The following is a 25,376-nucleotide window of genomic DNA, read 5'->3' as shown; positions in this document are numbered from 1 at the left end:
AGATACTAGATTAAAAAAAAAAAAAAAAAAAAAGTCAGGGTCTGGAAAAATAAAGATGAGATTGATCAAGAGGGTGAAGGAGTATGAAATGCAGACGAGGTTTTTAGAAGTGAAAATCACGTAAACTGAGAAAAAGACAGGTGTGTACGTAACCAAGGAGAAGCAGAGCCCTGTCATACGGGGGGAGTCTTGTGAGTTTGGTGGGTTTCTTGGTCTTGTGTGGACAGGGGATCTCCTGGTAGCAGGGTGTGAAAAGACGTTTTGTGCCTTGTAGCGTAGCCACTGAGCAGGGGAGAGTAAACAAAATGTTTGGTTTACAGATCTGTTCATAGTAAGTTAATCTACAAAGGAACCTACCTTTTTGCTCCGAAAGCATTTCAAGGACTGGTCAGTTGAGGTAACAACGAAACTGATAAGAAATTTGGAACAAGTATGTAGTTCTACAAGTTGCTGGTGTAGACACAGCCAGCGTAAGGTCATTGTACTGTATCTCATTGCAGTTACAAAACGAGGATACATGCTTAAGTCATCAGCAAAAGTCAAAGTAACTTAAACCTATAGTTTTCAAACATGTAAACACTGCAAACCAAAGCAATTATCACGATTTTTAACAACAGGCCCACATGTTGGCAACGTGTAAAACGTGCTGCTTTTCTGTGTACGGATGTCTCAGAATGGCTGTAGATGACAAAGTGCTTCTTAAGTTTTGTTTTTATTGCATCATGTTGTCAATGAAACAGGGTTCTAACATGCTTTTAACAGGAAAAAAAAAATGCTAAAACAAGCTAAATACCCGTGATATTTTTGGAAATACCTCCTTATATACTTGAAATTTAAATTATGATGGTACTTATGATGAATTTTGGAAATAAAAGCTCATTACATCTGTTCTCACCACAGGAGTAAACCACATCCTGGTTTAATGTCATATGACTAATTTACTTTTTAAAACTGATTAGTTAATTGCAATTTCTAAATATTTTTCCATGATGGTGTGCAACGCAGTAACTGTTTGTGGGTTACATTCATTGTTTCTTGGTTATGCTTCTATTAATTCAGGATTAGGGAATGGGTAAGGCAGAGGACATGTGCATCCGCCAAGTGGAAAAGAGAATTTACTCTTATATTTTCTTGTGATTAAGAAATCAAATTTCTATCAACAATAACTTAAGAAGTTCAAGCAACTGCAAAGCAATGAGCAGTTACTGGCTTGGGAAGTGAGATAAACCTGGATTTCCAGTTATATCCTAATGCTGTTTCTCGGGATCTGTCTTATTCTTATAGAAACCCCCCAAATGGTGTAATTCATGACACTGCAACTGGAAAACAGGCTTTTTTCAGCACGACTGGAAGATTGCCCGTACATCTGCCTTCATCTTCTTCTTAGAAGGTCTCCCTTCTAACAAATTCCATTTTCTCTTATAGCCCAGTCCCAGGTCACTGAGCCGTATGATTAGTAAGGATTATAGGTCTTGTAATTTGAGGAACAACTTTGAACTTCATTGTATTTGTTAACATTGCTAATGTGGGGTCTACAGGTGTAGTCAAGATGTGGTCCCTTTTTTTTATCTCTACACAAATTATTAGGAACAGTGGAAGAAGAGAGGAAGACTATTGCTATGTACTAGTGATGACATAGTAGGCAGTTTTTCTTTTTTAAGATGAAGATTGGACTTTGAACTTTCCGTAGGTGATTTTACGTCTGTGTGTGTGCGTGCAACAGCAGGGATTCTCTCAGGTAATAAAACTGTTAATATAATTTGCAAATACATCATATTTTCCTTCTTCATATGTTGCAGAATGTAGAATTTTATCTATTTGTATATAAATTCAAAGAGATGAACAGCTGATCACTAAAACATTTGCTGTTATTGAAACTAATCAAAATTTAGCTGAAACAATAAAATGTTGTCCATATTGTGTTAGGGAAGCACTGTCTGGTAGAAATAAATATGGTAGAGCAAATCAAATCTCAATTTTCTGAAATTGAAGGTTAATGTTTTATTTATTTATTTTGCATATAGATTATCTCTTGAAAGACTGATTCTTCTTAGATTCTGGTCATTCAATAGGAATTCAGACTGCAAAATTTCTGTACTGTGTTATCCTATGACCCCCAAAGTATGCCTTGAAAGTATACTGAGATTAGGGTAAATATGATGAAATTACAGAATTGAGTTAATTTGGTTAAGAGCTTGGGGAGGAAATGCTATCTCAGTGTTGGAGCCTGCAGAGACTGCGTTTTCTGGGGGTGAGAGGGTTAGTTTTATTTTTCATCTTTTCAGGAAGAAAGTATTTCATTGAGAGATCTGAAATTGTTATCTAACCATTCAACTCAAGAAGTAAGGGTTTAAAGAAAGTTTATCACCAAATACCATAAGGTTTATACTAATATGTACATTTATCAGCACTTCTAGAACTTCAGGGTCTGACTGTGATGTATACTATTGTATACTTATCTTCCCATTATTTTATTGTTTAAATTAAATTACTAGTTACCAGTAAGAGTGGGAAACTCTGGGGGAAGTTTCAAAAGCTAGCTAAGTCAATCTGATGGCTCATTACTGCTGAAAAGGGATACTGCTCCATTTAATCTGCTAGTGGTGTACACTCCTCCACCTCTAACCTTAGCATCTGTGCTAACCTCACTAGCCACCAGCCATTAATAAAGTCAGTGAAGGTGCTAGAAGTGGAGACAGTCTTTTTCAAGAATCTGTTCTTTCGGCCAAAATTTAGAGTTTACATCAGTGCATTGGCTTACTTGGCAGGCAATGGTACTGCTGTGTATCCTCACCGATTGCAATTAACTACTTTTTTAAGATAGTCACCATTCAAATATTTCAGGATTTTGAAAACCAGACAGTTGTAACACTATTGAAATGAATGTAATGCAGCAAGTGAAATGATTACAAAGTTCAAACATCCTACTGTGCTTCTGGAATAAATTTTGTAGATTTAGCAGAAGTTCTATAGTCTGCCTCATTTTTTTTTTTTGTGCTTCAAGATGTTTTCATAAAGGAAATTAACATCTTGTATACGTGAAAACCTGTTTCTCAGACCTTTACAGAAGATGTGAAGGCAAGCTCTGAAGTGAGGATTTTGCCTTAGTAAATTGTCTTGGAAGGAGTTCACGTGTTTACATGAATTAACTAATCCACTGTGAAGTGGATCATGCCTGATATATGTTTTTTTTAAGTTTATTTCACATCAGGCTTCTATTAAGAAAACATGTTTTAAAAGGTAGGAAAATGAGACCATCGTTGTCAAAAAATTAAGTAATTCTGCATTATAGATTACTTACCTTCGTATAAGGTTTTTTCAAATGATTTTTTTCTCTCTTACCTAGCATTTTAGTGTCACGACCACAGCACCAAGACAAATGTTATTACTTATCTTCCTCTGATACTGTCTGTTAATACCACAGGCTTTTTCTTGCGTACTACAGAGTGCATGCATTCCTTTTAATGTAACTTGCTCTACCCTCTTCCTGCATTAGGAAAGCTAATTTGGGATAAAGGGAGTTTGTAATCTGTTGAGTATATTCCAAAATTTCTGGGTGATGTTAATGAGTAGAGCTGCAAGACAAACATGGAGGCAGACTAGCTGGCTTCACAGTCTGTGGGGAGAACCTAGTCCTGTACGTCATCAGCCATAAGGCTTGTTTGCTGGGTAGTTTCCTAGTTCTTACAGTTAAGTATTAGGAGGTCTTTTTTTGCCTTGCTCAGTATCGGTGAATTAGCTGTCAGTTATGAGGTGCTCTCTTTTAAGAGCCACTTTCAATAACTTGCCAGCAGTCCTAGCGAACTGGGGAGGTCCCAGTTGTCTGGAGGTTAGCGAATGGGACTCCAATCTGCAGTAAGGGCAGGAAAGAGGATCCTGGAAACTACAGGCCTTTCAGTCCAGCCTCACTACTGGAGAAGGTTATGGTGCAGATCGTCTTGAGTGCCATCACACGGGTCATATAAGACAACCGAGGAGTGACTGAGGGAATTGGGGTTGTTTAGTTTGGAGAAGAGGAGGCTGAGGGGAGACCTCATTGCTCTCTGCAACAGAAGGGAGGTTGCAGCAAGAAGGGTGTATTCTTTTCTCAGGTGACAAATGATTAGGACACAAGAAAATGGTCTCAAGTTGCACCAGGAGAGGTTTAGTTTGGATGTTAGAAATAGTTTCTTCACAGAAAGGGTAGCGGAGCATTGTAGCAGGCTTCCCAGGGAAGTGGAGTCCCTGGAGACTCCAGGGATGTTTAATAGACGTGCAGATGTGACACTACGGGACATGATTTAGTGGTCGGACTTGGTAGGTCAGGTTGATTGTTGGACTTGATGATCTTGAAGGTCTTTTCCAACCTAGATGACTCTGTGATTTCATTGTTGCTAAAAGTAGCACAGTTATTTTGGGGGATCAATTTGTAAAAGTTTAGACTCATCATTTCTACTCTTACCTGTTTTTATGTATTTGCACTGATCTACCAACAAATAAATGTTCATGTGTGTTTGTTGCTCATTGTAAAATGCTTTCTGTACAGCAAATTGGGGAAAAAGAGGAAGATAAGCTAGAGAGGCTCCTTAACATGCTCAGCAGTGTTTAATTCTCTGACAAGCTGCTGGGTGGAAGTACCCTGAGAACTGCAGGTGGCTGTGGGGGAGCTGCAGATAAAATGGCGGCACCTCAGCAAAAGCACCAGCAGCATCTCCTAGCAAGCAGTGATGTTTGCTTGCATTGTACATCCTGAAATGTAGTAACGTTTACATCTTTGCTACGGTGACGGACGGCATGGGGTGGCCACTAGCTGAAGGGTGCTGGTAGGAAGTGCAGATGCTCGTCAGTCTGTTGCACAAGATTTCAGTACCTTGTAGTTGAGCTACCTCCTGGAATTCCAGGAGGAAATCCATTCTGAGAGTGAGTTTGTTTACTTGAGGTATACATAGTAACTAATAATGATCTTATAATGATTCTTAACCGTCACCCAGTACTAGGAGAGAGATGAGACCAGTTTTCTTTTTCTCTTCCTTTCTTTTTTCTTTCCCCTCTGCTCTCATATAGTAAGACAGTCCTTGAAGGGTTCAACTTGGGATTCCCGTTGAGGTCTCTTTGAAGACTCTTGGTGGTAAACCCTTCATACATGACCTCACTCAGAGAACTTCCTTTTTTTAAGGACACTTACTGAAGAATTCTTACTGTTGGTCTAGTTTCATCTAGACCAACAGATGCAAATTACATTCTTTCCTTCTCAAAGCCACATGTATACAAGACAGCAGCCCAGCGGCTTTAAGACGGATTGTTGCATTTTGCTCAGAAAAGGGCAAAGCGATTTAGGCAAACTTTGTGGCTCTCCCCTAGCTGTCATGGTAAGCACCAGAATGCTCTCTAGCCAAGCATTCACTAAGAAAATCTCTGCAAAGGTAGGCTTTGAAAAGGGCAAACCAGATTTTTTTTGACTGTGAGCCAGGACAGCTAAAGTACTGTCTTCTGTGTTGCGAGGAAACCCTGCTCGCCACAGACATCTTGAAAATGACCACTTTGAGGTCTCTTCATTCTTTCCTGAGGTGTTGCACAATTTGAACCATATGGTTTTACCATATTGGGCAAAGCAATTGTACTTCGCTTTGTGTTGAGCCTCTGAGATGCAGGCTCTGAGCTGACTGCTCATTGTTTTGGCATCCCCAGTGGTGGAATGCGTGCATGGAGGATCAGATCTCTCAGAGGAAGAGGAGAATTTACTGACATCCTTATCCACATTCCAGGGCATGCCTTTCATCTCCTCATCTGCACCATTGTGCTGCTCAAGAGAGAGGGTCATTAATGTTCTTCCATTCATGCTGTAGGGACAAAGCTCAAGGGACTCCGTCCTTTATGTGTGCTATGAGCTAAATTCCTATGCGTTTGGGTGTATGAGGTATGTCCGCAGCCACAATGAAAGAGATGAAACAGGTAAGGAATATTTCAGTGGTTTGGTACTCAGTCTAAGGATTTTCTTTCTCTGCAGTGCTCAACGATTTGCATTCATGTTATTGGGACCTCTCCATGCTAGTGGAATATAAATGACAAAAGACAAATGGATTAGATCACCAAGAGTCGTTAACATCTCAGCAATAATATGTTGATTTCTCCCACCTGGGGAAAGATCCTAAGATATTTTTTTTTCTACATCCTGGGGGAAAGGGAGAGATGTTTGGTCAAACTTGGAAAATTCCCTTGAATGACAGCAGTAAGTATAATCAGAAGATAATCAGGTTATATCAAACCTGTTAATTCAGTATCTGACCATTTTATTTGTTTCAAACAGATTGCTGACTTGTAAGCATCTACTTACAAATTTATAGTGTTCCCTATTAAATATAGGGGTATCATTATCCATTTGTTTCTTGAGCAATAATGCTTTATCATGTTCAGTACTGAAGTACTTACAGTACATACTGATGTAAATACAGTACATACAGTGAAGTACATACAGTACATCTATTTACTTTATATCCCATTTTAAGATTTTTATATTGATTAGGCTGTATATGTATGTATATATGTACTATGTAGATATCTGATGTAATTATACTGATAAAAAATTATTGAAAATAGTTATTTTGATAATTACTGGCATTAAAAAATAGATACGTTAGAGTCCCTCAGTCTTAATTAAAATCCAAACAGGTTATACAGGTTTTTTTTAATCAGCTTTTATTTGTTTACAAAATATAAATAGGTCATAAATGAAATCTCTCAAATATTTTAAAAGCATAAGTTGTACAACAATCTAGCTTCTGAAAAATTCTTTTGGTATCAAATACATATTAAATAAGTTGATATTCTGAATAGTACCATTAGAAATGAAATAAAATAGGTCCTTTCTTTAAATTATTTCTAAATATTGAAAATATAAATAGAAATCATTAGAAATGAATAAATATTTTAAATACAATAAATAGGTTCCTAGAAGGAAATGAGGATATATGCAAACCATTGTTACTATTTCTGGTTCTTAAAACAGAACAACACTGTCATCTGCCACATGACAGATTTGTAACAAAGGATTGTGCCCGAATTAAAACATTCAGACACTGAAACTCCTGGTGTTTTTCAAATAGCGAACAGCCCTCACGGTTTTCTCCATAAATGAAGTAAAGTCTCGGAGGATGAGGTGTGTGGTGATTTTCTCTATCCAGGTCTTATCCGACTTCAGCTTTGTGAGGAGGGATTTCTGGGTAGCTGAATCTGGGATGACCACTTCATCAGGATTTATCACCTGTGAAAAACAGAATATTGAGGTGCCCTTGTTAAAATGGTTTAAACAATCTTGCCAGAAGTGATTGGTTTATGCATAAGAATATGTTTCAACCATCTGCATATCCACCCATTCTGTGCAGCTGCTGGCAGACCTCCCTGCAACCTGTGTGTATCTACAGCTCCACTTCTGCGGTGGGATTTGAGGTATGTTTGTATCTGCTGCTATGTCGCCAGAAGAATCAAAGGTTCTTGTCTAATCTATAGCATTTGTTCTGGTTTGCATATTCCAGTCGAATGCGCTGCACTGAACAGATCAATACACCTTTGCCTGCTGTCCGCTCACCATGTGGTTAGCTGGGAAGATGCTGAACATGATATGTCCTAATCCATACTGGCTGCTGTATCCTGAATCATAAGTTAATTAGATGACATTCATGTGCTCTCACATCTGGTAGTAGATTAACGGTTTTCAAAAGACGCCAAACTTGTCTAGCTGCTTAATTCCTACTTTCCAGGCATTGAGGTGCATGGAAGATTAAGCATTACCACTTTCACTGGTGTGTGGGATCCTAAGAACAAGACGAGAAGTTTCATATCTAATTCTAACAGTCAGCGCTGGGAACTGGATACCCGAATGGTTTCGAAGAGCTTGTCCCATGGTGTGGCTGGATGACTTTTTAAAATGGGACTTACCCAAATCATGGAGCAGTTTCAGTTCAGTTTCTAGAAGTCTAATAATAAAGTATCTTCTTCATCCTGTTTTTAAGATCTGTCCTACCCTTTAACAAGTGACAAAAGCACATGCACCTCCTTCTGGATTTTTTTTTTTTGTGTGTGAAATTAAAGTAATGAACATTTATTCCATCTAGACTACTTGGAGGTGGATTCTGATCATGTTTAGTTACTGGTATATCAGACACCTTTTTGCATGCTTTTTTAAAAAATTGGATATCCAGACAGATATCTTGCTAATGGATCGACTTGACCACAAATGACTGATACTTTCCACCTGCTCTCCTTGCCTTAAACAGCAGAGAGACTTCCCATAAAGAAAAGTTTCCAACCTGCAGATTTTCTCAAAATCTCAACAATTCCTACAAATGTGGGGTTTGATTTGACCATCATGTTTAATTGTGCCTGTCCTAATTACCTCTACCTGTATAATTTTCAGAAAAGGCTAGTCTCACCCAGCTATAAAACTTTCTACAAACTAATGTATTGAGTTTGAAGTCAGTAGTCAGCTGCTGTCTTATGACAGGACTATTATTCTTAGCAAGTACAGTGTGAAAAAAGCAGTTCAGCTTCCTTTCACTTAAAGAATGATGAACATAAATAAATATGTTAAGAAAGGTATTAGAAACAAACAATGGCCTTTTCAATGCTGAAAAGCACCTTGAAGGAAATAATGTCCTGAGACTTCCGCAGTTCTTAATTCTGGAATCCTTACTCACCTGGGTGGTTCTTACTCATACAAAGTTTCACTGATGACAAAGGAAGCATTCATCTTAAGGATTATTAACATGAGTAAGAACTGCAGCAATGAAGTGAATTTAAAGTGTGATCTTTCAAAGCACTCCAAAACACACAAAACAGCTGTCAGAAATGAATAGCCTTTAGTTTACCAAATCAAAAGATAATCAGTTGTCTGTAAAGAATATATATATATTTTTTTTCCTCATGATGATTGCAAGCAAAATCAAGCTTTTCAATAGGCAGCACCTTTAATTTAGTTGGGTCATTAACTTTTGTTCTGAATTTACCTGTTTTCTTTGATTTTAAGCTAGTGATATTTGAATACACCACACAGCTCACCTGAAAAGTTTGATTTGGAGAGTTTCAAAGATTCATAATATTGTAAAACTGTATTTACTATTATTCATGTGGGTTTTAAGATAAGTTATCGTATTTCTTGGAAGTTTGCAACATTAGGAGGTTAGGACTGAACTGCAATTAGGAAAGAATTTCCTGAGAAATATCAGCCAGGCAGCATTAGCATATTTGTTCTTAAACAGAAAGCTGCATTTAATTGTCAGTTTGGAAACTAAAAATGAAAATAGAAAGTGGGAAGAAGAGTAGTTTCTTTAACAAAACAAACAAAACCTGTAAATTAGTCATAAGGGTAAGTATCCAAGCATAAGGAAGTGTTGTCACCTGTTCTTGCTGAGAGAAGTAAGAGCGGGAAATCTTCAACTTCATACAGCTTACTATTTCTCTGACTACACATCAGTTCTAAGTCACAATGACTGTTTGAGTAAATTTAAAAACGACTCACCATCTGCCTTATTGTCGTTGCCAGATGCTTTGTGCTATAGTACAGCGACTCAACTTTTTGCTTTTCACTTGTAAAAGTTTCCTGTACGTATTCAAGGTAGGTCTGAAAGGTGAAAAGCCCACTGGAGAGTTTCTTCAAGCATTTCTCCTGGAAAGAGAAAGGTGAGAAGGTCAGCTCTAACTCAGACGTGGCTTCGGCGGAGCGCTGTCTGTAGGGGCAGGTGGGCAGGAGGGAGTGGGCACAAGTCTTGGGCTCAGCTGCTTTTGGGGCAGGCCCAAGACTGCTGCCGGGGTTCGGGCGAGAAAGAGAGCGGTTCCTTGCCTCGTCGAAGCCAGCCAGGAGACACCCGTCTTCCTCCGTCACCTTGGGAAGGTTGAGGTTGTTCTGGACCAGCATCTCCATGCTGTTCTCGCAGACGGTGAACTTCTCGCACATCTGAGGAGAGACACCCGCACCTCACGTCGCACCTCGGCGGCGGGCAGCAGCCCCCCGGGGGGGGGACGACCACCCGCCCTCACGGCCCCGTACCCACCTCCTCCTGCAGCCGGGCCGCCCGGGCGTGCAGCAGCCAGGCCAGGGCCTCGCAGTCGGGCAGCGCCGCCCGCCTCGCCCCGGCCTCCTCCGGCTCGGCCTCCCCGGAGGAGTCGGAGGCCGCGGCCAGGGACAGCGGCGCGGCGGCGGCGGGCGGCGGCAGCAGCGGCAGCAGCAGCAGCAGGGCGGCGGCGGAGCGGAGGGAGGGCGGCCCCCGGCGCCTCGTCGCCCGGCAGCCGTCGGGAAAGCTCATGGTGAGGCTCTTCTTCTTCGGCTCCGGCCCGTCTTCGGAGGAGGAGGAGAGGCTGGCGGGTTGAGTGAGCTCCGGGCATCCCTGAACGTGTATTTATCGAGGGGGCTTCGAGATTATTCACGGCCCGGGAAAATCCGGGGTGAGAGAACACGGGGGTGTGCGCTGTGGCGTGCGCCGGGCTTGACACAGCGCTCGCCCCGTCTGAGCGCGGCGGGATTGTGAAACGGGGCCGTGGGGGGCGAGCCGAGAGGAGCCGGGCAGAAAACATGAAGTCATTTTCCCAACCGGTAACTCCTTGAGGGCCGGGCTCCCGCCGCAGCCGCCGCAGCCGCCGGCTCACCTGGCCCCGCCGGGCCGGGACAGGGGCTGCAGCCGGGGCCGGGGCCCCCCGGAACCCCCCGGAGCCCCCCGGGGTCGGGCACCCTCCCGCGGGGTCCCCGCGTCCCCCTCGCTGTCAGCCCCGAGGCGGCCGGCTGCCAAAAGTCAGCCTGCACGCAGGCACGGACGCCCGTCGGCTGTCCAGCATCAGAGCCACAGCCTTCTAGTGGTTTGTGATTTACATCCACGCTTCCCATGCTCTTACTGTGTACAAATACGGGACTAAACGCACTTGGTTAGGTGCACACATCCAAGCTGTACGTGGTCACAGGCACAGGAGGACGCGCATCCCATCGCCCGTGTATTTCCCATGCACAGCTGGTGGAAGGTCAGCTCCTGCAGCCAGCACAGGGCAAGGACCGCAGGAAATGCCATGCAGTTACCTGTTATCTGCAGCCTTATCCTTCCACCTGCCTGGGAGGGGCGGTGGGAATTTTAACATTTCGCAGGAAGAGCCTTCACCCGGGGCACGTGAGTCCGTCCGGCTCCATCGCATGGGGCACGGGCTGAGACCGACTGCTCCAGGCATGCTGTAGGCTAACTGCTGGGATGTCTCGAACGATTTTGGCAAAATGGGCTTGTTTTTGTGAAATCTGTACCTTTATCTTGGGTGGACAGAAGCAGAGAAAGACCTGATTCTGGTTCTGGAGTAACATGGGGCATAGGAGAAAGGATGACACAGTGACTGCACTTGGGTGTCGTCATGTGGACTCTCCTTTTTAACAAAAGCAGACACTGCCAGAACATATATATGTATATATATATATATATATTATTTTTTTTTTCAGAACAACCTCGATAGACAACCTCAAGAAAGAATCTGAATACTTTTTGTTTGTTTGTTTGTTTGAGTGGAAAGGCAGCTGTAGTAATTTTGCCCGGGGGAGATGACAGCGCTGAAATGCAAGTATAACAGAGTGATCTTCAGTAGCAGCAATCAGTCTGTGCCTGGTGCTCAGCAGAGAGGAGCCATAGCAATAATAGGATAATATTAGAATAACAGAAATAGTAATAGAATAAAATAATAAGACATGCAACTAACAGTCTGTGTGACTTGAATCAAGGATTTGTTTGCAAGGCGCCCAAGGCCAGAAACAAGCAGACCAGATCAGCTCAGTGCTCCAGACAAGCCTGGTGTTTGCCTTCTTGTTCATCAGGGGCAGATACAGCAGGGATGGAGACTCCTTTCCATTTGTGATAGCACATCGATGCACATCCAGGAGAAGTATTTCCTTCCAGTTCCAGACAGCTCATGACCTGTTCCCTGCAGACAGATCAATTTTCCTTTTGTTGCCCTTTACCTAGCTGAACTGAAAATACCGACTATTCCTAAATCACCTGAACCTGATGGAATGATACATTTGCTTAATATTATATTTTCAGCAGGCATTCTGTAAGTTAGTCTTGTTTGTAGTTCTGTAATTTTTAATTTTGTGATTTTATTTGATGTTGTCCTTTTTTCCTTGTATCATGTCCATTCCCTAGCAGTGTCCAAAAGACCTTTTTGTGCTGTTCACTGTTATATGGGTTTACTCTTGCCAATGCATCTAGTTATATCTTCAGAGTGAAATACAAGCAAATTCCAATTGTTGTTTCTCATCTTAAAGCTTCTAAACTTTCTGTCTTTATTGCCTCTTACTGATTTTTGTTTTGTTTTGTTTTGTTTTGTCTTTGTATTTGAGTGTCAGTGTGACTTTTCAGAAGTACAGAGTATCCTTACGTGCTCCCATGGAAGTTGTTAATTAATGCCTTACAAACTCAGTACTTGACAATCCAGCAGAAAGCATAGCATTCAAGAGAAGGAGGAACTTAAATTTACACAATGCCATTAAAATGCTTCTGCTACTAGACGCTGTAGCAGAAAACAGATGGCTGTATCCCAATGTGCAAAACCTTCTTAAAGTGGGTTATCAGAAACTGTTGGCATTTATCCAACTTTTTCTTTTGTCTGGGTGATGGGCATTACTATTGTAAATTTCTGTGGGAGCAAAGAGGCCAATTGTGAATGCTGTAAAAAAAAATTATCCTCTCAGACTTTACACGTGAAAATTACTCCTACAGTCAAGGGTGAATTTATAGCCAGGGAAACAATCCGGGATAATGTCATTTGTTGAACTCTCTTTTTCTAGCATTAATATGCCAGCTCAGAGACTTGATCTGGAGAATTGCTCTGGGTGCAAGCAAGCCCATGCAACTTTTGCCCCTGATAACCTCGGAGATTTGCAAACAGGAGACTGTTTTCCAGTGAGATGGGTGTCACCATCAGGAGAAATGCTCCTGCCAGTGAAGAACTCAACAGACTGCAGAGCTGTCATCGTCAGAACTTGTCACCCCTCCTCTGTTGGCCATGAGACATGTGTCTGCATGGAGCCCCATCACAGGCTGAGGCAAAATGCAGTGCTACTGCCAGCAGCAGGAGACCTTGCTTGCTCAGTGCTGTGAGTCAAGTGGATATGTGGCCTTTCTGCATGGAAAAATTAAATCTTTGAATAAAGTAATAAAGTAAGAAAATTACTAGGGTTGTGGCATGGTCCACTCCAGTTTATTTGTGTTTGGTTTAACATTTTTTTCTTCTTTTTAATAATCTCTAATATTCTACAGTCAAAATGCAAACCACTAATGCTTATTCAGAAGTCATTTCTTTACACTATACTGTTTGCAATAAGAGAGGGAATACAACTAAAACCACAATGCTCTGCTCTAAAAGTGTTGGTCCATGTATGGAAGAAAGTGTCAATTGCTGGTAGACCTTTTAAGTGGAATCATAACAATGACTAAACAAATTACTTCTAGATTTTGTGAGTGAGGTGTAAAGCCGATGTCCAGTTTCCCTGGCATGCTTTCAGAGGGTACCCTCAAAACTATTAACGAGGGATCTTGAGTTCCTATAGCTCTGTAAGAGATGGGTTTTCTGTTGTCCATCAAGATACGAACACCTCACCCATTTTTTCGCTCCTTTCTTGTTAAGTATTTTTGTATTGAGCATTTGCTGAAATTAAAGGGTCAGTAAGTTCTTCTATGTCTCTTCTCCACAGTTTCTGTGATACATTAGTGATATCATCTTCAAGAGCCTACATCAAAAATCTGAGGCTTCAGAAAAGAGGGTTTTTTTGCCCCATGTTCACAAATAAAAAGTCACTACCGGCTTCACCAAGAGGTTGAATAGGAGAAAATGAAACCAAACTGCCCTGTGCTCTACTTGAAAGGAACAGGTTGAGCAGGACATTAATATCCTGCGTTCATGTTTCTCATAACTGAACATTGCTCTGAGAATCTACACATGACACCAAAGAGCACTGGCACACAGGAACAACCTTTGCTTTTGCTGCATCGAAATTTTCTTTGGTTCTCTGTTGGTTGTTTGCCAGCAGGGAACCACAGAGATGTTGGGGATTTTTTTGTGAAAAGCTCTGGGGATTGCTCATTTTTCTTCCCTAAAGGCAGGCTTGCATCATTTTTAAACAAGACTAGGATATGTAGTAATAGACTCAAATTTTCTCCTTGAGCATATCATATGCAAATACCATGAATTTCCATGCCTTAGGCTAAATTAGAGGTTTAGAGGAAAAATTCTTAGCTTTAATTTATGTTCTAATTTTCACAGAATCACAGAATCGTCTAGGTTGGAAGAGACCTCCAAGATCATCTAGTCCAACCTCTGTCCTAACACTAACAAGACCTCCACTAAACCATATCACTAAGGGCTACATCTAAACGTCTTTTAAAGACCTCCAGGGATGGCGACTCAACCACTTCCCTGGGCAGCCCATTCCAATGCCTAACAACCCTTTCAGTAAAGAAGTTCTTCCTAATGTCCAACCTAAACCTCCCCTGGCGCAACTTTAGCCCGTTCCCCCTCGTCCTGTCACCAGGCACGTGGGAGAATAGACCAACCCCACCTCTCTACAGCCTCCTTTAAGGTACCTATAGAGAGCGATGAGGTCTTCCCTGAGCCTCCTCTTCTCCAGGCTAAACAATCCCAGCTCCCTCAGCCGCTCCTCGTAAGACTTGTTCTTCAGACCCCACACCAGCTTCGTTGCCCTTCTCTGGACTCGCTCGAGCACCTCCATGTCCTTCTTGTAGCGAGGGTCCCAAACCTGAACACAGTACTCGAGGTGCGGCCTCACCAGAGCCGAGTACAGGGGGACAATCACCTCCCTAGACCTGCTGGCCACGCTGTTTCCGATACAAGCCAGGATGCTGTTGGCCTTCTTGGCCACCTGAGCACACTGCTGGCTCATATTCAGCTGCCTATCAACCAGTATTCCCAGGTTCTTCTCTGCCAGGCAGCTTTCCAACCACTCATCTCCCAGCCTGTAGTGCTGCTTGGGGTTGTTGTGCCCCAGATGCAGGACCCGGCACTTGGCCTTGTTGAACTTCATACAGTTGACCTCAGCCCATCAGTCCAGCCTATCCAGATCCTCCTGCAGAGCCTTCCTACCCTCGAGCAGATCGACACACGCAGCTTTATCTGCTCAGTCTTGAGAAGAGAAATCGTGCCACTGTCTTCTCTAGTCAACCTCCAGGCTGGCTGGTATGTGGTCCCAAGCTAAAGAGGCCCTGGAGATAACTGTTCTTGGGGAATATCCAAATATCACAGGTCACTTTAAATACACATGTCCCTGCCAAATCATAATGATTGCAGGCAGATACCGATTTGTACACCTTTATGATTCAAAGCGGTTTTAAGCAGCCATTTTAACTCTGGAATGGGATTAAGGCAGCATTTGTCAGTGACGCTAGACTTACTCCACTAGTACTTTGCTGCTGTGGCTGCACTGATAAATGGCATCAGTAAGTGATTCCATAAACCTTTCTCCTGGGAGGAAGGTAGCTCTCGCTTTGCCTCCATCATGGTGCTGCACACCTTTTCATATGGCTGCATGAGGCACCAGAGCAGAGAACTGGTCAAGTTACAAATTCTCCCATATTTTGTCTTTCACAAGCTCAGTACCTGCACACTAACTGTATTTGGCTTCTTTGTGACCATTGCCCACTATTGTGAATATGCTGTTTTGATAAAGATCCTGTTTTTATTATGAGTTTTGTGTTTTAAATTATTATTGATGGACTGTGCTTCTATAGAAAGTCTCTGTCTGCTTTTGAAAGTAAATTGACTGTAAATTCTGATTGTGTTTAAAGAACTTCTTGTTTCCTTTTGAGCTCTCTTCTAAGTATGAAAGATGAAAATTCGAAGATGTTGTATGACTGAAGAGAAGAGGAAGGTTTTTCAGTCATCAGGGAAGATGATGAAGCTGAAAAGAGAACACAGTGAGCAGTCTGAGTATATCAAAGGTACTGAATGTTGTGACTATTTGTTATTTTTACTGTTTATCATTTTTAACATAGTATGTTAGATGTAGATTGTGTTTTACAAAACATTCAAAAGGTAAGTTCTTCCGCACAGCTTGCTCAATGCAAAAGGAAAACAAAAGGGTGTCAATGTTTACCTATAAAACAGTCACACTTCTGAGTGCATGCCAAGTCTAGTTCAGTTCCGTAAGCATAGGATCTCTTTCAGTCTTACATAAAAATTTGATATGTTGCTTAATGAGACCCTTGTAGATCTAAGTATTTACCTACATTCAAGTCTATTTTTTTTGTGACCATGATCTCTTTATCAGACTGTTCTCTCACCCAGTCTGACCTCTAGCCATGCATCTTCATTCTGTTTTTCCTCATGACTGTTTTTCTGCAATGTTGTAAATTACCTAACCCAAGTTGTTCAATGATCCTCTTGTGTTTTTCTCCTGGGTAGCAGCAGGTTCTTTTTCAACCGACAACTGAAGTTGAATAGTGGTTATTTCTATAATTGTATGCAAAATTATTCAGGAGATACTACTTCTCAAGCTTGAGAGAGCTTTATTTCTACATCAGAGCTAGAGTATGGAAAGATGTCTGAAGTGGAAGTAGGTGTCGTTTTTATATCTCATCTGAGTGTAATGAGTCATACAGACTGTACACCTAGAGGGCTATTTTTTAATTATGCTACAAAGTGGTAGTAATGCTTTACTGGACCGCTGATAAATGTATCATAACTCCGTTGCCAGAATCAGGTGCAAGAATTTAGTGCATTCCCTTTGGGAGATAACATTTCAATAGTAAGTTATATGTATTGGAAATTTTTCTTAGGAGATGAATAACTAGAAAAACAAGACACACTGTGCACCTGCTACAACAGATGCACAGTTATACAAAGGTTTTTGGAGCTCAAGGATCCTGTAGTGACATAAGGGAACTGCTGAGGAGTTTGCCACTAAGGTCATATATTTGGCCTTACAGTCTTGTCAAGAAACCTTAACATCATTGCTCAGATACTGCCTTAAGTAACTTCCGCCTTTCTGTGAAGGTTTTAACAAAGCCCTTTATTGTTCTACTGAACAATACTGAATTTGCTAAAAGGGACCTACTTACTATAGTGGGAGCCCGTTGTAATTGCACGTCAAAACACTATAACAGCAAGGATTAATAGGTTGTGCTGGATCAGTAATCTTCACTCTTTCCATACTGCTATTATTGAAGCAAAAGTATCCTGGGGGGCCAAGCTGGCTATAAAGACTTTGATCCAATCATCAGAGGGTTCGAGTGGTCTAGGTCCAACTAGATTTTTCCACCAGGTGGCCAATTAGATGGCCAAGTGGTTTTAGTTTAGATGGCTTAATTGGAATATGGGAGATGTTGAATCACATCTCTTTCCTATCCAAAGGGATTGGGAACTCAGATTTGCTACTTTACAGGAAAGTTCCCCAACTCCTAAAAGTAATCCTGGCCAAGATATTTTCCATTCTGTCCTCTTAAAGTGAACTATTTTTCATCAGATATAAAAGGTCAGGAATCAATGTGCTGCCTTGGTGGGCTGGCCTGTATTTCAGGCAATGTTTGCCACAGTATATAACACAAGAAATGTGGCCCTTGGGCAGAAATAGAAAGTGATTCCCAAGAAATCTTGTGACCTCAGAGTTGTTGAGTAAGCCTGGGCAGGGTTGAGGACCCACAGTATCATCTCTGCTTCCTCCATAGGTTGTGTTTTGGGAGGAAGAACTGGTCTGTACACCCAAACCCAGGATAAGTTGAGTGTTGGCTGCCTGGGAGAGAGATCTGCTTTCCTGAGAGGAAAAAGCTCCTCTCCCTGTTTTTTCTTTTGGGCTGGTGCAAGAGCTCCTCATGGTTTTTTTGACCGTCTCTCACTTAGCCCCTTGCAGGGGAACACCACGGCTCTGTCTGCCCCAGTCAGGTGCTGCTTGGTGTAAAGTCCCCTGGTATCACTCGTCCTGAATGCAGCGATTCCCCTGCTGGTTTTAAAAATACATGTGAAACCAAAAGGAAAAAAAAAAAGCACTAAAAAAACCAGAAGCAGTCTAGATGAACCACCGGAGTCTGAAAAACCCTAACTCTCCCCTGTGCCTGAAATGGTGTATGACAGTGGCAATTTTGGTGTGGAGAGGGAACGCAGTGGGTATCTCCCTAGTTGTCTTTGTACCTTAGCTCTGCAGCATCACGTCACTCCTGTGGCTCTCATCTTCATTGTTATTTATAAAGGCTCAGGTCTTGGGATTTCTGTGGTCTACATTTTTCTGATGCTGCTTGCCTGGACTTGTCAGGATGAAGTGCTTAGGCTTTTAAAACGTCTGAAAATGAAGTGCATTCTCTTTATTCCCCATAAATATAACAAACATTAGCAAACAGGAACAGAGAGCAAGGACTTAGTTCAAAATTACAGGTGCTTTTAAAAAATTGGTAAAACAAACTTCTGTGTTTCATTTCATGGTATATTTATTATATGTTTATAACAGTCTAAGCAAAATTTCTGGTGCAAGGTTCCATATTTAACAAATATTATAAAATTGCTACCTTTTAACATTTAATTTTCAGCTAATTTTCTTTTAAAGGAATTTTAAATAGTCATATAGAAGATACTCCTTGGTGAATGTTGCACTTTTCAGCTATGTGCTATCCATGTTTCCCAGTCAGCCCAGGTCCCACATACCCATCCAGTGAAATCTGCTGTTTTCTGCCTGACACTTTGCATATAGTTCCATAGCTGTTGTAAGTTAATATCAGCATGGGAAAGCCACTACCCAAAGGAGTGGCACTGCCAGGCCACAGTCTGACTTCTGCCACAAGTCATTTTTTCTCACCACCTCCCATGTGTGTTGGTATTGACATTTGAGCAGCAGGGGGGAGGATCTGGTTGGAAACCAACCTGGCAAAGGAATGTAATAAAAACAGGTTTCAGTGGGATCTATTCTATGATCTGACTCTCTGCATGGCTGCCCAAACACTTGTGTCAGTGTGATGATGCCTGATTCCTAGGACTGCAAAAATAAATAAATAAAAATAAAAACTGCAAATAAAAAATCCTGTCTTCATGACAAACATGAAGAACATTTTACCTCATCCCAAAATAGCATTTAGTTCTCACTTCTCCAAAGTAGCACATGCTCTTGAAACCAGATTAAAAATATAGAAGGTTTTAAGAAATTGAAGTGTTCAATACTTTTCATAACAAAAAAAATCTCATAGCTAAATTCAATCTCAATTCATGAGGACTTTTGACTCCTCGTGCTTTCAGCTTTCGCATTATATTTTGGACATATTTGTTATTTCCTAAATGGTCTTTTTAGCCAGACCTATCCACTGCTCACAGAAAACCACTGCACATGTTTTATGCTGTTGTAACTCCACTGGTTTTGAAAGGACTCCTCTTGCCTGATGCCCATGAAAGAGAAAAGAAAGGCTCAAGATTTTTGCAGTCTTAGACAATTGTCAGTGTGTGTTTTGCCATCTGAATAGGTAAGCCCACACCTGAATTTTTTTTTATACTAAGCAATTTGAATAGGTTGCAAGATCCTTTGGACTACAAATTTCACGAGATCCTAACCTCTAGAAATCACAGCTTTTGAAATGGGCTTTGGTGTGTGGGCAGATGGCATAGCTACAACCTTCACTGCTCTTTGGTCTACCAAGATCCTCTGCAGAACCAAAAGTCTGCCAAAAGTCAGCAAAACAAAGTTATTTTCTGGCTTCTTACAATGATAAGAAATGTAGAGGGAGGAGAGTCCTTTAACTTTCCTCAAATTCCTTTTTGTTTCATGTTTCATAGTTTTCTTATGATATATGTATTGAGCAAATTTTGTGTATTGTTTTAGAGAAGCAGCCACAGGGGGTAAGGAAAATAACTGCTTATCAAAAGTGAAAAATCAATGTCACACAGAAGGAAAGTTGCTTTTAAAATTTTCTCAGTGTAAGGTAAAATTACTGTAAAAGGGTGGATTTTGTTTACACTGAACTTAACGTCAACTTTCCTATTGATTTCACTATGAACCTGGCACTGTCTTGTATGTAAAAGGAAAGACAGATGAATGGAAAATGCGGAAAATGAATTCTACCTTCCCTCCTACCTTCTGTACAACTTGTTCACTCCCACCTTAGCCTTAGTCCCTCTCATCATGATTTGAGAAAACTTTTCTTAAAGTAGTACCATTAGATCAAAGGCTAGCAAGGTAAGAAACATATATAACTTGTTGAGCTTTCAAAAGGAAGAAAACCAGTCAGATGGTATAAGAAAAGGAGAAAATACTGGTCCCAAACATTAGATGACATATGCTTAAAATCCCTTGTTTGCCATTGACAATCCCTTGTTTGCCATTGACACTCAGTTCATTGCCAGGGGACGAAGTCACTCTGCCTGTTCTGCCAGTTCTTCCTTTGAATTAGCCCCTTAAGCACTAATAATCTTGACAAGCCTGGAGTAACAAGAAGAGAGTAACCGTGAAACATCACAAACTATACAATGGGAACATGCCTCTAAATCCTTCTAAACTGCCATTCCCAAGAAAGGAAGAAAAAGGTCACACGAAAAGAATCCTTATGTTACACTACAGTAAATCAAGGCTACTGCGCAGCCTTGCAGAAGAAATGAAATACCAGTGAAAATTTTGCATCACCCTTATTTTCTTCTTTTTTGGGGGGATCTGGAATAACTTTAGTAAATCAGAAGTAATTTACACAAAATAGAAAATATTACTTTTTCGCTGTAAATGCTCTAAAAAAATCAGGGATGGCTCCTGGTGTTTCTAGATTGCAGGACATCTGTGATAGTTACCCAGATTTCTCAGTTTGCTCAGAAATTGAAATAGAAATGAATGTCTGGAATGGTTTTCTGCTAAAAATGGGCACATTTGAAGAGATGTCAGATTAGAATCTTACCATATATCACCTGACATGTAAACGATCATTACAGAGAACCATCAGCTCGTGGTGTCCCTTGCCCTGGAGCCTGGTAGCAGTGTTGATGATGTTACACCTCAAACAGACGTGCCCTGGGGCCAGGGACTGCCATCATCAGGGCCCAGTCACCACGATATACTTCCACAAAGTAGATAACTGACAAGCCACAATGACTGTCTTTCTGAACCACAGCTTCATCATCTTGAATATTGTCCTCAGTGGCATAGATCTCTTCTTCCTGATGCAGAAAAGAAGACTAATTTCTTCATTTCCACTATCTGTATCTATACCATAGACACTAAATATATTATACTACAGTATAATATCAACTGTACTATCTGTCAGCTATACTGGAAGTGACGAAAGCACTCCCTGGGAGGAGGCGGGGAACCGGAGCTGGTTGGCCATCTTGGGGCATTCCCATCACTCTGGGGTTCAAGCTCCATCCAGATAATCCACAGCAAAGCTGCCAAAAACGGAACATGTTGTTTTACAGACCCAGAGCAAGGAGGAATCTGCTTCTGTCTCTGCTGTGGTACTGACAGTAACTATAATCACACTCCATTTTCTAGTGGAGAAACTCTTGTACAGGGATGCATCTCTAACAGAAATTTTAGTCTTGGCTCTGAAAGGAGCCACACAATGGTCTTGGGCACTTCACATGGTCTGGAGTTATTCTTAAATATTATTCATCAAAGGGTCACTTTTTGAATGCTGTCTTGAGATGTGATTCTCTGCACGTTTCCATTTCTCTGGCTTCTTTCACAGTATTGTCTTAGATGTGGAAGATCTTCAAATAGTAGGTGCCTGGACCATGTTTCTGAATAGTCTTGCTGTCACTGGTGGTAACGCTATGCCTACACAGCAGTGAAGCATATGAAGATGTCCACAGGACCAGGGTTCTGCTATAACAAATTTCTTTTTAAGGTATATTGTCTGAAACCTTTATTCTCAATGCACATTTCTCAGCATACGCTGAGCTGGCAGATGTATATACTTCTTTTTTTTTTCAGGCAGAATTTTATGCAACATAGGAGGAATATGTTAAATGTTTCCTGGAAATGAATGAAATCCTTCCAAGAGTGTAAGCACCAGGAGAAAAAGACATGCGATACCCTGACATAAAAGATCATGCTTAGGCAAAGAAAACAGTTGGTTTTAGGTATGTAATGTAGTATTATCCTATTACAAATAACCAGTCACATTCTCATGGTTTGTGTCATTTCTCTCTGCTGATTTCTAACTTTCCAGTCTTGTGCATTTTATTCATTACAGTTAGTTTACAGTGTTGAAAAAAATCTCTTTTTTCTTTAACAACTCATACAATGTAGGTACCATTTCTCCTAATTAATAGTAGTGCCCACACAATTTGACTTTTAAGCTTGGTGGTCTTATCCTTGGGCTGCAACAGAAGGTTAGGATTACTGTTGTTGGCAGTTTTCTCGTGTGTCTTTTTTTTTTTTTTTAAATGATTGTTTAGTAAGGGATTGAGCAGACGAAAGAATTGGGTTTGCTTCAAATTACTGGGGTGAAATTTCAGAATTTCCACTTGACGTGATAGGACATTTATCATATGTTTTGAGCAGAGGTTCAGGGATTTTATTCATAATAATGTTTGAACTTACGGAATGAAACTGATTCAATATGGAGTATCAAGTTAAAAATGGCTTTAGAATCTATTTCTATGCATAGATTCTCAAAGATTATATGAGAACAGATTTTGTCATACCAGCACCTCTTGTACCAAGGGAGTTTTGCCACTGAGTTCAAAAAGATTGGGAAGAGGCCAACAAAGTCCATTTTGTTGATTTTCCCCACATTGCGAAACCGTTTTAGCTACGGGTGCTCTAATAACAGTGCTGGTAACTGTTTTGCTGGGAATGCTGATTGGAAAAGATAATACAGCTGGCATAAACATAAATCTCTCAACAAAGAGATTTGGAAGGGAATAGAAATCTTGCCTATTGGTAGCTAACTCCTCATCCGTGATTCCACCTCTGCTCCTCACTGTCTTCCCAGCCAGTAATTCCAGAACTGAGCTATGCCCAACAAAACCAGAGAAACTTAAAGTGCTGGTGTGGGGGAGTTGGTACCCCTGGGCAGGCTGAGAGCTGGAGTAAGGGTGTGTGGGCATGAGCAACTTCTGCCAATGCTACTGCGGCATGGGGCAGAGCTATAGCCTTCAGCACACAGAGAGAGGAGTTCATCTGCTGACAGACTCACAGCCACCTCTTTCTGTGCTAGGGAGTCCCAGCCCCACTGGTAGCATCCGAACAGCACTTTTCTCAGTTTGTCATCCAGCATGCAAATGTTGGACAGGGCATGGGTAATTCTGGGTGCTCCGATGTGATTTGCAGAGGGGATGTCAATGGAAGTTAGCTGTGAACATACTGCTTGCTATTGCTCAGGTAGGCTCTTTTTGCACACTTTTAGGATGATTATGCATGCAGGACATTTTGGATCACAGGTTTGTCATAATTTTTCTACTTTGAATTCAAGATACAGTGAATCTGGCATCTATTTATTTATTTATTTATTTTCTAGAAAACTCCTGGATTATTGTGCAGCAAAGTGTGCCTATGAATTTTGAAGGGATTGCTATGTGGCAGCATAGCCCTGTTAATAAGTATTCTTCATTTACTTCCTGGGTGTGGACGGAGCTGGCTAAAACGGAGAGAGCACTGCTGAGTGTTAATAAGTTCATGGAGAAGAAGGAATTAATGAGTTGTGTGCTGTGATGGCAGCAAAGGCATTGGATGGAAATAACTGTGGAAGGGAAGGATCCTTGTATATAAGTGGATGTGCTGCTGATATGATCTCAGCATGGTCTGGTGAGGTATATCCAACAGAAAAGAACAAAGCATAGTGCCCTTATTCTCAGATGTTTGTGAGATTTCATTTAAATTTTGCTCTTGCTTAAGCAAAGATAGGCTGGTGCCCATCAGGGTGCCCAGGGCTGCCAGAAGTGGTCAGAGGGACGAAGAGCTTTGAGCTAGAGAGGAGCTGGGAAGTGGATGCTGTGTTTAGGCTGGCAAAACAAAGCCACAGAAGGGACGAAGACTGCTGCCTATCTGCCTATCAGCAGTGCAAATATCAGACGGGATAGCAAAGAACACATGGCAGTAAGCTAGCTGTGAACAGAAATGTGAGTTTCAAACAAGAAAGTGCTTCCTAACCATGAGACAAATTTCCTAACCAGAAAAAAGCTTTTTGCAGTGAGGTTGGCCAGATGCTGGAAGAGGTGCCCAGGTTGCCATCAAATCACCAGCACTGGATAAGCACAAAGCTTGAGTGGATGAGACTCTGAGCAACTTGGCCTAGGTTTGAACTGGCTGGTTAAGCAGGAGGTGGCCCAGACGACCTCCAGAGGTGCCTTCCACCCCGAAGATCCCATGTCCCATTAAAATGAGGACATTCCCAGACACCCTTCACAGCATGTTAGTGACAGGCAGAAACAAAGAAAGGAAAACCTCTCAAAACCCAAACTGCTGTTAAGGCAGAACTTTATGACACGTTTATTGTGCATGTTGGTGGTAGGCAGGAAAGAGACCTGGGGACAAGGCTGTTTTTACCTGGTTTTGTGCCTTACAGAGAAGACACACAAGGACAAGGCAGAAAATGTTTAGCCATCTCTTTTTATATTTGGGTCTCAGTTTAGTAGCAGAAATGATGCTTTCCCTGCATTTTTTGAAACAGAGGAACCTAGCAAATTACTTATTGATTGTCTTTATCACTTTTTTCCTCAATTTATTTTTCACAAGATTCAGTATTTTTTTTGCAGGAGAACTGAGAATGACCAAAGTAATGAACAAAAGGAAGTGCTGAGAGTTGGAAAAAATCTATCATTTTTCAATGAAGAAGACTATAGATGAGATAGAATGGGGATAGAGAAAAGAGTGGGGGGAAAAGACGGGGAGGAAGGAAAAAATCAAAAGAGTATTCAAGAGGAGATGAAGAAAAAGGAGGCACGGGGAAGTAGAGTTTTGCTAGAAAGATTCACAAATTCCATTTATTTTTCAGTTTCAGTGTCAAAGTCTTTTCTTAGCAATTTAAAAAGCGAAATGAAATGGGGAAGCAAAGTGGACCTGACTTTCACTTTTGAATCATGGAATGACAGAGCTTGTAAAAGATGGGGCACTTGCCTGGGCAGAGTCAGCAAGAACAATTTGTAACTCCTCACCCAGTGAGACTGCTGTTCAGCTGGGAGGACCATCTCTCTGGGGGAGAGGCACTTGATCCTTCAGGTCCGTTAATTCCTGAGAGTAGCAGGAAAGATCCCTTAATCATTTGCAACTCAGTTTTCTGTCGGTGTCGTTCCACTGAAATAAAGACAGACAGTTTGGCTCCTGCTCCAGTAGACCTCCTATTGACACAGAAATACATTTGAAGGCCAGGCTTATGTTTTACTGAGCTTCAATTTGAAGTGCAGGAAAGCATCATTTTTAAAACAGTATTTTTCTGCACAGCCATATTTTTCACAGCACGGCCGTG

General features: G+C 41.4%; 1 protein-coding gene and 2 long non-coding RNA genes across 5 annotated transcripts; 2 read left to right on the top strand and 1 right to left on the bottom strand.

Moving 5' to 3' along the window:
• Positions 1 to 1,723: 1,723 nt before the first annotated feature.
• On the top strand, positions 1,724 to 13,198 carry LOC121064733. Of its 2 annotated transcripts, none has more exons than XR_005816643.1 (4): positions 1,724 to 1,738; positions 5,987 to 6,208; positions 7,161 to 7,425; positions 12,785 to 13,198. It is a non-coding gene; the product is annotated as an uncharacterized LOC121064733 (long non-coding RNA). The 2 variants fall into 2 exon arrangements; XR_005816642.1 differs by lacking the exon at positions 1,724 to 1,738 and adding an exon at positions 5,657 to 5,896.
• Positions 6,673 to 11,367, bottom strand: IL6 (interleukin 6). 2 transcript variants are annotated; one of them, XM_040546685.1, is made up of 4 exons: positions 10,026 to 10,478; positions 9,815 to 9,928; positions 9,494 to 9,640; positions 6,673 to 7,240 (listed from the first exon to the last, which is right to left on the bottom strand). In XM_040546685.1, the coding sequence occupies exons 1-4, from the start codon at positions 10,275 to 10,277 to the stop codon at positions 7,049 to 7,051; spliced, it is 705 nt and encodes a 234-aa protein (XP_040402619.1). In that variant the 5' UTR covers positions 10,278 to 10,478; the 3' UTR covers positions 6,673 to 7,048. The 2 variants fall into 2 exon arrangements, with proteins under 2 accessions (XP_040402619.1, XP_040402618.1); XM_040546684.1 differs by having other exon boundaries at positions 9,494 to 9,928; positions 10,026 to 11,367.
• Positions 13,199 to 21,653: 8,455 nt separating the features above from the next.
• LOC121065841 lies at positions 21,654 to 25,376 on the top strand. Its single transcript, XR_005817351.1, has 3 exons — positions 21,654 to 21,812; positions 21,899 to 22,047; positions 23,430 to 25,376. It is a non-coding gene; the product is annotated as an uncharacterized LOC121065841 (long non-coding RNA).

This window comes from Cygnus olor, chromosome 2 (assembly GCF_009769625.2).
Source record: "Cygnus olor isolate bCygOlo1 chromosome 2, bCygOlo1.pri.v2, whole genome shotgun sequence".
NCBI classification, from domain to species: domain Eukaryota; kingdom Metazoa; phylum Chordata; class Aves; order Anseriformes; family Anatidae; genus Cygnus; species Cygnus olor.
The sequence above is the reverse complement of the archived record's forward strand: the minus strand, read 5'-3'. Positions and strand labels throughout refer to the sequence as shown.